At 38.8% G+C, this 11,866-nt stretch overlaps 1 protein-coding gene and 1 long non-coding RNA gene across 2 annotated transcripts; both read right to left on the reverse strand.

The window, feature by feature from the left end:
- Positions 1 to 3,108: 3,108 nt before the first annotated feature.
- On the reverse strand, positions 3,109 to 9,188 carry LOC120731570 (MICOS complex subunit Mic10-like). Its single transcript, XM_040028647.1, has 4 exons — positions 9,060 to 9,188; positions 3,568 to 3,615; positions 3,383 to 3,492; positions 3,109 to 3,291 (listed from the first exon to the last, which is right to left on the reverse strand). Exons 1-4 carry the CDS (start codon positions 9,172 to 9,174, stop codon positions 3,283 to 3,285), a joined length of 282 nt encoding a protein of 93 aa, XP_039884581.1. The 5' UTR covers positions 9,175 to 9,188; the 3' UTR covers positions 3,109 to 3,282.
- Positions 5,548 to 9,053, reverse strand: LOC120731571. The gene is made up of 2 exons (XR_005695389.1): positions 8,156 to 9,053; positions 5,548 to 7,999 (listed from the first exon to the last, which is right to left on the reverse strand). It is a non-coding gene; the product is annotated as an uncharacterized LOC120731571 (long non-coding RNA).
- Positions 9,189 to 11,866: the final 2,678 nt, after the last annotated feature.

Genomic DNA, 11,866 nt, shown 5'->3' on the forward strand with positions numbered 1-11,866 from the left:
AACCACTGACAGGAACCAATATATGCATTCAGTGGGGAATCCATTGTGAAAATATACAACATGCACACACACAGTGTTGAAATACAATCACTGGACACTTTATTAGATTTACCCTTTTGCCACAGAAATGCCTTAATTCTTTCTGGCATAAACGGAACAAAGTGCCAGAAAAAAATCCACAGAGATTTTGGTCCATATTAACAGCATCACACAGTTGCTGCACATCCATCATATGAATCTCTCAATACAAACACTCCCAAAGGTGCAAGGTGTTTGAGGTGTGATGGTGACAGTATGTTATCCTGCTGAAATTAAGCAGCCACTAGAAGATGGATACTTTGTGGTCATAAAGGGTTGGATGTGGTCAGAAACTATACTCAGGTAGGCTGTGGTGTCTAAAGGATGTTCAGTTTGGTGCTGAGGCAGCCCAAAGTGTGCCGGGAAAATCTCCTCCACATGTTTACACCACTACCACCAACCCGAACCACTGATACAAGCAAGTTTGAATCCATGCATTCGTGTTGTTTATTATTACCACATCTGATCCTACCATCTGGTTGTCGCAGGAGAAATCCAGAGATGTTGATCTGCAAATTTTCTGTTTCCCAGTTGTGGTGACCCCTGTGAGAACTGTAGCCTAAATTTTCTGTTCTTAGCTAACAGATGTGTCCTCTGGTGTGGTCTTCTGCTGCTGTAGCAGCTCTTCTGTATACCTTAGCTGAGTTGATTGTTTGAGTAAGCAACAGTATGCTTTCATATCAGTTTGAAGCAGTCTGGTCATTCTCCTTTGATATAATCGAGGCATTTTTACTCAGACAGCTGATGCTGAACGGATATTTCCTCTGTTCAAACCATCATCAGATGGCTGTGTGAGAAAATCCCAGCAGATCAGCAGTTTCTGAAATATTCAGACCAGAATGTCTGGCAACAATTCCATCCTTCTTCTCTGTTCTGATGCTCGACGATGTTTGAACTTCACGGTATTTTTGACCATGTCTATGTGCCTAAATGTGTTAGCTTTACTGCCATGTGATTGGCTGATTAGACCCCTAACCAGCTGCAGCAGATGACTGCCCCTCCCTGAGCCTGGTTCTGCCAGAGGTTTCTATTTTAAAGTCCCCAGGTGCTTGCCCTCGATTTTGGGGGGGGTTTGTCACCTTACAATATAAATGCTTTGAGGTAACTGCTGTTGTGATTTGGCACTTTGTGAATAAAACTGAACTTAATATTTGGGTTAATAGGCAGTTTAACACGTGTAACTAATTAAGCAGCCATGCATGTGAATAAAACTGTGCCCGATGATCGTTATTAAGAATTATACAGGTTTAACTAACGAGTAAGAAGTGCAATTTAAGATGCTTGTACGCTTTTACTTTATTATTGATTGCTGCCGTCATAACATTTTAAGGTTAAAATTTGACAGTTATACCTTTAAAAGTAATATTTTGAACGCATACTTCAAGTAAATTCAATTTACAATCTGTCATAACAAGACATATAAATTAATGTACAAATGTTTTAGTGAAATGAATAAATTAACACAGCATAGCACTTATGGGACGATTTTTTCCCCTTTAATTTACCAATAATAGAGTGTCCTGGGGTTTAGTGTTACTACTTTTACTTAAGTAACTGAGCCAAGCTGTGGTAACTACATGGAAATAGGTCCATTAGTCTTGTTTTATGTATAAAATCTGCTAAAAGGAAAACGTAAACTAAATGTGTACTTCACTCCTCTTTACCTTATCACCTCTGGTAACATCATGCTAACATTTTCCACGGCAACTCCAAGCTGGAGTCTTGCCCGAGCACATGCATGGCACATCTGGATCTGGTCTTGTACTTTGTGGCAGAAATTTGCTAGCCTTGACAATTTTAGCCATTAGATGAGTAGTTGGTATTAGGTAGTGTTACTGGTCTTGTAATTATGGTTCATCATGGAGAACGTTGAGACACGTATAGCCTTTGGGTTTTGGCTGCTTTATTACACCTCAGCTGGGTCACCACTCACCTCCCCCTCCAGTTCCCACACACGCACTGGCATCCTGTTCCTGCACTTCTACCGACCACTGCACCTTTGCTCACAGGTGTTCAGCTTGGCATGCGTTCATCAGCCCCCTATCGGTTTCATGCTTCACTTACAAACAAATATTTTAATGGACAGGGGATGAGTGACACGGCTTAATTTCTGACAGGCTTACTCTGTGCCTGATGCATTGCAGCACACCAGCTCTGAAGAAACAGGCCTTTGAACGCTTGGGGAATGAATATGATTCCATTGTGTGCAGGAATGTATGTGCCGGGAAAACCGTTACTGTGATGAAGAGGGAAAATATGACCGTGTGTAATAGAGAGTGCATGCAGCAGTGTTTTCTTTGATGTGAAAGTGTACGGCATGTGTTGTGTTCAGACGTGCAAAGTGCAGAACTCACCTGTTAGTAATAAGCTCCAGTCTAGAAATGGCATTTCTCTGCATTCCTCAGATTCTGCTTCACCAGGGGGCTGGATAAACGTGTGCATGTGCACACGCTCACACAAACAATTTCTCTTCTCTCCCAGCAGCCCGCAAAACCACACATTAGTGATCAATCACACTCACAACAATCTCGCCAAGCAGACACGCAGCCAATGAATACACAGGACAGAAGAGATTCCTCCCAGTATGTTTTCTCCTAATCTCTGATGAAAACTGTCACAGTCATAGCAAGCAACCCAAAACAGGGCTCCACAGCAGGCCGCAGCCTGTTTGGTCTACTATGAATAAAAACCAGACTGGGTTTCTCTCTTCTCGATATCAGAAAGAGATATAGGCATCCATGACATAAACTAGCGGCTGATATGTGAATGCAAACATAGCTTCTTTCCGATTTTTCTCCTGTCAGTGCTCGGGTTTGTTCATCTAACAGTTGATCCCCCTTTATTTCACCATTCTGCACAACTTTTCATCCTCCCACTCTCCGAGAGGGCTGCAGATGCTGAACCTGGCCCTCATTCCAAAACAGCAGGAGCTCGAGTCTCCCAGCTCATTAACACACAAAATTACCTCCCACCCCCAAACCACACTTCATTCTTCTCGAACATTCGCACAGAAAAACCGAGGAGACAAAGCTTTTTCCCACAATGACTTTATTAAATATATATTTAATGTTTTATAAACACAGTGTGGGCATCATTGCAGATTAATACCAGTGCAGCAAAAAAAACCCAAAAAAACTCAATCCCCCCCAAAAACAAGCATTACAATAAACAGATGAGAAAGCCCTCGTCATCTTCAGTCCTTCATTACTGGTCCTGAAAAATGAACACAGAGGAGTCATGCAGCATGATGTGATCGTGTGTCACAGACCTCTGATAAACAATGAAAATTACACTGTGCGCTTACCTTAACCATGCGACCATGAATCAGATATGGTGACCTAAAGTCATGCTGGCAGTTGCTGTAGCCCATGCCCAGTCCCAAGCCTGAACCAAATGACAAAGGCCACGCGCGACCTAGCGGAGAAAAATAATCCCTGTTGGATGGCTTACTAAGAAAAGAAAAGGAGGGTTTTCTGAAATAATACTTACGTTTAAAGACAATGAGCGAGAACACAATGCCAACACCGAGGCCCGTTACTGCAAAGAGAGAGAATTATTAGTGGTTTTATTAAACTACCTCCTATTGATTTGACTTTATTACTGAGGTAATGTGATCATCTCCCATCCAGCGTGAAAACTGGCCAGCTAAAAATCTGGTCGGCTGTAATGAGCGAATATTTGGTGCAGAAGTTGGAAGGTAGTGCCACTTAGCAAGACTAAACTAATGAGCAAAAGACAGGAATAAAGGGGAGGAAAGAAAAAACAAAACAAAACACAGAAAACAACTTAGAAAGAAAGCAAAGCGTAAAAGGGGTTCAGGAGAGGGGGAACCAATCCAAAGAGGAGAAACGCAGAGAGCAGGAGAGGTGAGAGGTCAGTGGGTGCGCAGAGAGATTGCCAAAGTTGCTCGAACTCCTGAGTCCAGAGTGGGATCTTGAGGAGGAATGTGTTTGTGCGTTTAACTTCACCTCGCTGCAGGCCACACCACACCCAACAGCAGGCCAGCCAGCACAGAAAGCACATAAAAACAGCCATTTGGGCCCCTCCGACTCCTAATTGGATTCAGAGAGCTATGCAGCATGACCGGTGCGCCTGAACCAGAACCCTAAGACTGTTCCCCATTACACAGCTTACAAATGTCAAACAAGACCACAAAAGACTTTGCTCATCCTCTTTATCAGCACACATCAACAATAAATCATTCCTTCTGCTTCCATTTCAAGCAAAGATTTAGATGAAGTTAAGATTTGCCGTCTATTACAGCCACAGTCTTGCTTTGCTCTCCAGCCAGAGCATATTTTGAATCCTCTTGATTTTCCACTGACTGTAATACAGTAAAAGCACTGGCAGAAACTGAGGGCAGATCAACATCTCATTTTGGCATCTTTCCTTTTGTCTTGACATCTCCAAAGGAGGGGTGGATTATAACAAAAACATTTGTGCTGGAGAAGAATGAAATACACAACCCACAGGGCTGAAAATACTCCACGTGCTTTGCCAGCAAATCAAGTCCAGAGCCTGTTAATTGGGTTGCTATTCATTTAATCATTAGCTGAAGTATTTTCTGCAAATGGTATCAATAAGTCACTTTTAATTACCCCGATTTACTGAATTTAGTTCAATTACAACTCGAGTCGTATACCCCTGGCAAATATTGTTGCATTGCAACACTGCAATTTTAAGATGATTTTGAGTGCATAGTTTCCTTTTAGAACTAATGATGATTCAATGTGTTTGGACAGAGGCCACTGTTGAGGATCTGCTCTGCTTTAACTAAAGAAATTACTCTGCCAAACATGACAAGGTCATAACAATGTGAAATTGTAACAATATTTTCTTTTTATTCTGCAGCTCTACTCTGGACAGACCCCTTGTGTTTCCAGCTTTCAGCCTGGCTGGTGGGGTGCGTTTAGGGATAGCACAGCCTGGCATCACTAGACAAACGTGCAAACATGTATTAGTCGATTTAAACATAACGCAGAAAGCAGACGTCTTTGAATCAAACTCGCCCAAAATGAGACGCGCAGTTCCAAATAGCCCGGCGTAAACAAAGTCGGGAGGAAATCTGTTTGCACAGGAGATGCATTCTGCAGCAAGAAGTGAGACACAGATTCCCACATTCATCTGGTTCACATGACAGTGTTAGCAAAGTCTACCACTCTGATCACAACTGGAATATTTAAAACAACTATTGGATAGACAGCCAGGACAGACAAAAGACTGTCTCAGCGTTAGCAAGCAAGACTGTGGACTCGCAAGTCTTGTTCATATTCAGATTCATGGATTCATGGAAAAAATGCAAATAATCTTAGACGTGTGTGACAGACGACCGAAGACCTTAAACTACAGATGATGCAACAATGAAAATAAGGCTCTACAAACAGGTCGACACCTAGAGGGAAAAAAATACCCAAGAGCTCCTGAAGGATTGCTGAGTGAATTTTTTTCTGTAATAGTTTTGCTGTCCTGCACAATACTTTATACGCATATAATAGTTTTTGCATTCCCGCTGACCCAAGCAGTCTGGTTATAATAGTAAAGTGCTCTGTAAATACAACAGAAAGCAGGAACAGTTTGACGCTTTTCTTACTCAACACTCTTTCTAAAAAGACCAATTTTGGAGAGTGCACAGCTGCTGGTTGTCAGCACAGCTGTATCTGCTCTTTCTGGTTAAAAAAGGTGAAGCTGTGGCTCATTTATGGTTGAATCTGTGTCATTGTGGCCATATCTAGATGTACCATAATTACATGAAACCTTCTTTGGGAGACGAGTTCAGAAAAACAGCAGCTTGGAAATCACCATGATGCGCAGTTGAAATCTTAACAACCACAGTTACAGCCCGTCTCAATCAGTGAGAACGGGGCTAAAGTAGCGCCTCTTAAACTGCAACGGTGCGGACTCGCGTCTTTAACAGCTAAAGCTGAGGGTGCACGGACATGTGTTGAGGCACCAACCATGAGCAGTCTATTATATAAAGTTTTAACCAACCTTTATGGATCAGAAGACAGACAAACATTTTTTTTTAAAGTATGCAAAATGTAGTGGTAGGGAACACAAAAGCACCCCTGGCAAAATAAGCATCGGTTGGATATTTAGGGGTTTAGTTTGAAATGAAGCATTTATAAAATGTATTTATGCTGAATCACTTTTAAATAGCTGCATGCACACATAAGTCTTCTTGTTCCAACAATGTGATAGTGTTTCTAGAAATGACATGAATATTCACTATTAATGGCTGTTCTCATTAGCATTGTTTACAAGTTCCTCAAATTAAATACTTCATGTCCGGTAAACACCGTTTTTCCTGACTATGAAGAGGATGACGGCTCTTTTCTTAACACCACTCTACATGAAACTCAGTCCCTTTATAAAAAGAGCTTGATTTATTCATCTTGTTTTCATCACAGCTGTATGAAAAATGTGATCTTTAGCTACATTTTGAGTCACAGTTCCCACTCTCTACTTTTATTTTGAAGCAAACTTTTTTTTTTTTAAATCATGTAACAGATTATCTAAATATTCTGAAGCTGTGAGAAAAAAAATAGCATTATGTCTCGCTTTATTAAAATCCTGGGAGTTCTTAACACATCAAGGATAGGATAAACACATAAGCTTGAATGAATATAAATGTAGGATCAGCTAAGCTATTTTTTTAACAACCCCCTGAGCAGAGCATGTACTGCAGTGTTTCTCTGGCTACCAGACACACCTTGGCACAGCTGGCAATTTGCTCCACTGAGCACGAAGCAGTGCCACGATGCAGATGTTTTCCTCCCAGCAAGATTACACATTTTATTGTGCTAAGACTGACGTCATTAGGTGTATCTTTGAACAGATGTTTTGCCAGTCTAAGTGTTTTAGTGCTGGACCAACACTGAACAGAATACCACAGAAGACCCCATGGCGCTGTGCTCACTGTAACTCACTGGTGGTTCACCAGCAGTGACTTTCACTGAGGGCCAGAGCCCAGCGAAGAAAGTAAAACATCTATAAATTTCAATAATGCTCTCACTGTGAAAGAAATCCCTGCTTGTGTTGTTGCATAACTGATGGTTCTGGCAATTTAAGCCTGTCTGCTGCAAACTGTTCAATACTGTGTATTGTTATTTTGCCATGAAATTTATGGATATTAAATATCAAAGAGATAATGGTGAAAAATTAAGCTTTTGTTAAGTCAACAAGTAGAAGAAAGACTTGCTCATTCACGCTCTTCTCTCAGTGCTTCACTTCCTGCTAATAATGGGCTAAATTTATCTAATTAAAATAAATAATATTAAACAAAATTACATAAAATTGTTTTAACAATTAGCTCGCAAAACAGTGAACTAAAAATGAGACTTTTCCCCCTTTTTACTCTGAACTGCATGCCAACATTTTTCTTCGTTCAAAAAAAAAGAAAAATGAAAAAAAAAAAATCTTTACAAACATCTTTACACTACAAATATGAAATTCTTAAAACATCTGTTTTTGATTTTTGCGTAAACTTTAACTGCCAAATGAATGCCTGGTGTGAATAAAGATTCAAGTTCAAAAAATGAATAAAAACCAGTAAAACTAGTTCAAAGGTCACCTGACTACACCTCTTCTTTTCAGCGAGCCTGACGTAAAGCGCAGATTACAGTAGTCTTAGCAAAGCAGCGGAGAAAATAAATCAAAAAATAAATAAATAGAACAGAGCCCATATAGCCTGACCTCCACAACGAAAAAAATAAAAAAAACAACAACAAAAACAGCAGTGCAATAAACCAGGTGTACATGCAAAAAACACAGAGGCAAAGAAATGAGGTGTTCATATTAAGATTTATATCAAACATATATACAAAAAATAAATGTTATCTGCTCCCTACAGATTACAACTTTAAATGTTTGTATACAGACACTGATGTCACAAACCTGTACTTAGATTAACTGTGATAAACAACTATGTTATTGTCATATAAATATATATTTAAGGTGTGAAAAAAAGACACTGATAGATTGTTAACTAATAGCATTTACAAAACCAAAAAAAACCAAACAAAATTGTTATTTGGTTGTTATCTGACAGAATGACCATAAAAAAACTTGGTATTTTAACAGGTTCTTTTTTTAAAAATGTCCTTTTGTTTTTTCTTTAAGTTTACTCTCAGTTTCCAGAGCAGGTTTTCTTGTGTCAGTTTACTTTCTGTTGTTCATGTTTAATTTTAGTTTTGTTTTTATTATTTTTCCTGTTATTTTTTTAATTTAATTAAAAAAAATTATTATTAGTGTATAGCAGAAAATCAGTGCAGGAATTACATTAAAAAAAATACACTTTCTGTAAGCTGTTGACTGACAGTGTTGTAGATACCCAGAGTCTCAATAAACGGATCCATCAAAGCCTCGTCAGGAAAGCTGCGAGAAGTTTTGTTTAATTAAACTAACAAGTAATATAAATAAGGATATTGCCGCTTCGTTTTTGTTTTGTTTTGTTTTAGTTAGTTATTTTCCAGGTTCGCAGAATTGTTTTAGGTTGTTTTAATTTCATTTCATTTAAAACATTTTTATTAGTTTTTATTAGTTTGTATATCCCTTCTGCAACTGCAGACATTGCTTGGTTTTATAACTAAAATAAATGATTCGGTCCTTATAATCGCTGTAAGATACTGATTAAGGCTGCAAGTAGTGGAGAAAGGGCAGGTAGATCAAGAGAGTCCAAAAACAGATAAATTAATCTGCTTTAGGGCGTGACTTCGCACACTTTCCCACTCAAACACAGGTAATAACTTCCACCTCGTGGCTATGTCTGCTTTTTTTATGATATAATACTACAGAGTTAACAAATATTAAGTTTCATCTGTACAGCAGACAACTTTGACCTTAGTGTCACACTAAGGTCCAGCTAAAATGACTTCTCGCTCGGCTCTGACCTGTAGTGCGCCTTATTCTCCAGGTTTCACACACAGCCAAGTGTTTAATAAGAGCAGCAAACAATTACACTGCGTATATAAAAAGAAATTAACCTGTTTTCACCGCTGTGTCAGCAAGGCAGCGGTCCCACTTCCGCGCGTGTTCGTCTGCCATGTTTTCTGCAGTCAGGAAGATCTCGCGAGAAAAGCATGAAGTCACATGACTCATCCCTTCACGGCTCCTTCAGTGTATATGTTGTCCGGTAATAACACGTCAGTATTCCGGCTTTTGCCATTCACTTTCCTTTATCTTTTCATGCGTTTTCTTCTTTTTAGCTTTTATGAAATTAAAATTACAACTTTAAATTGTAATTACTTGGCGTGGTTTTTGTTTTGTTTTATTAATTGATCTACATTAAGGGCTGTCACTAAAGTTAGCTTCATGCCTGAGGTAAAGCCTTATCTCCCACAGAAGGACCTGGAAAAAGTTATTCATGCTTTTTAATCACTTCCCGCCTGGACTACTGTAATTCCCTGGATTTTGGTATACAACAATCATATATCCTTCAGTTAGTCCAGAATTCACCAGCTCACCTTATACTGGTATTAAAAAAACTTGAACCCAGCACACTGGGCCTGCCATTTCTTCATTGGCTCCCTTCATTGGAATTGATTTTTATATTTTATTACTTACATTTAAAGCTTTAAATGGACTGGCATCTTTGTATCTGTCAGAGCTGCTTCACATTCACACAATTATAAGAGCTCAGACGTCGTCTAACCAGTTCCTCCTATGCAAACTTAAAACAGAGAGGTGATCGAGCTTTTGCAGCAACAGCACCAGGTCTATACAATACCTCTCAAAATCCACACAGCTCAGACAGTAAACACATTTAAGTTGTGTATAACACAACGCATTTGTTCTCCTTGGCGTTGGGCTCCGGTGTGACATTCTTTTAGTCAAATGCAATTTATTATTATTTTTTATTCTATTGTCTTTTAATGTTGGGTATTGTGCTCAAATTTTATGGATGTTATTGTAGTTTATCTATATAAATACTATATACTTTTAAAGTGCAGCACTTTGATCAGCTCTGTTGTTTCAAAAGTGCTATATAACTACATTTGACCTTTGACTTTTTGATTTCTTAATCATTCAGTTAGACACAAACACTGTATTTGAGAAAAAGTTACTAAGAGTTTGTATCCGGCTTCATGTTGCAGCATATTTGCTATGATGTAAACAGTCCAAATTATTAACCTCTGAGTAATCACTGAGACATCTGTAAATGATGAAGACATTTTTTCTGGGTTATATTTGACCTTACCTTAAAACTTCCACTTTGATTAGTTGATTAGTCATCTCGCCCAAACGCATATGTGTGCAGGAAATTCTGCATGCATTCACAAAGTGTTGCACATAAGATGTGTGCAGGCCAGGGATTTCAGTTTAATGCAACCACAATTAAAAAAAATAAACAAAGTTGCCACTGAAATTGGTTGTCCGTGTGATTATATATGCTATGTGTTAAGTAAGAATTTAGCCTTTTTTCTTATTTTATTTTCTCAGAAACACTCTGTGTGTAACACTGATTGTTTATGCTGGAAGTGGAGCTGTTCCAAACACTCAGTAATATACAGATGTTAGTGAAGTTTGCAGGCAGGTTTCTAATTTGCAAACAAAATAGGATGTACACAGCTTCTTTCTAGGGGGAGAACCTAGTTGGCATAATGTCATTATACGCAAAAGTCTTGACCCACTCCCGGTTTCTTTATATTTTGTTTCCTTGGAGACACAGACTTTCTTATACATTTTTTTAAAGTGTTCTTGACCAATAGCTCTCCAGGCTTTCTGAAGGTCTTTCAAAGTTTTTCTTTGGACACTGGCTGCTTTTTCGCTCATTTTCAGTCTAGTTTTTTCAGGGTGATGTTTATTTTCTTTGTTAAGCCACTTATCACTGACCTATGAATCATTCAAGCATAAGGGAAGGACTCTTATGCTTGAATGATTCCGAAGACACAACACTGGGACGAACCAGTATTGTGTCTACAGACAACAGACAACTTAGCAAAGTACTGATTTTAAATTACATCTTTAGGCACTTTGTTGCTAGCAGCTTGTCACACATAAAGAAACAAAAACAAAAAAGAAATAAGAGCGATGCGTCTGGCCCTTCACTGGATCCATCTACTGTTCACTGAAGCCTCATCAGAAATGGTCTTAGTGGAAGCGTGGCTGTCAAGAAGTCAGTCTTAAGGAAGGGAAACAGGGACAAAGGGTTGCAGTATGACTAAATATACAAGAACTGGACTGAAAATCAGTGGCAGTAGGTCTGAAGGGGTGATAAATCCAAATTTGAAATTTTGGGTTCAGGCTGTTGTGAGTATATACAGTATATACTTTTCTGTATGACAATTACTCCAAACACACTGAGTTGAATGTCCTTCAAGAAGCCCCGAGAACTATCCCTGAAGACTGCTTAAAGAAATACCAAGAAAGCTTGCCTAAGAGAGTTCAGACTGTGCTGAAATATAAAGTTGGTCATACCAAATATTGACTTTCAAGCTCGTCAGAAGAGCACAAACTCAGTTTTTGCCTTATATACTGTATCAGTATATAAGCTGAAACTCAGTTTCAATGAATAGCTGCATATATTTTTAATTTTCCCAGCAAAATATAGAGAAATTATGGGTGGCTCGAGACTTCTGCATAGTACGGTAACTCTCAGTTTTACAAGTAATAATTATCAAAGGTGATCAGCTTGCCTTTACAGCAGTGCCCTTAGCATTAATAACTAACCGATTACCATACATATAGATATATATTAACTTCCATCACTATCATGCACTTGAAGAAACATTCAGATTATATTAAACTGAACAAAGGGCAATAAAATAAGACAAATGACATGAAAACAAAA

Source organism: Simochromis diagramma, unplaced genomic scaffold, assembly GCF_900408965.1.
Source record: "Simochromis diagramma unplaced genomic scaffold, fSimDia1.1 OVJJ01000483.1, whole genome shotgun sequence".
In the NCBI taxonomy this organism is placed as follows: Eukaryota; Metazoa; Chordata; class Actinopteri; order Cichliformes; family Cichlidae; genus Simochromis; species Simochromis diagramma.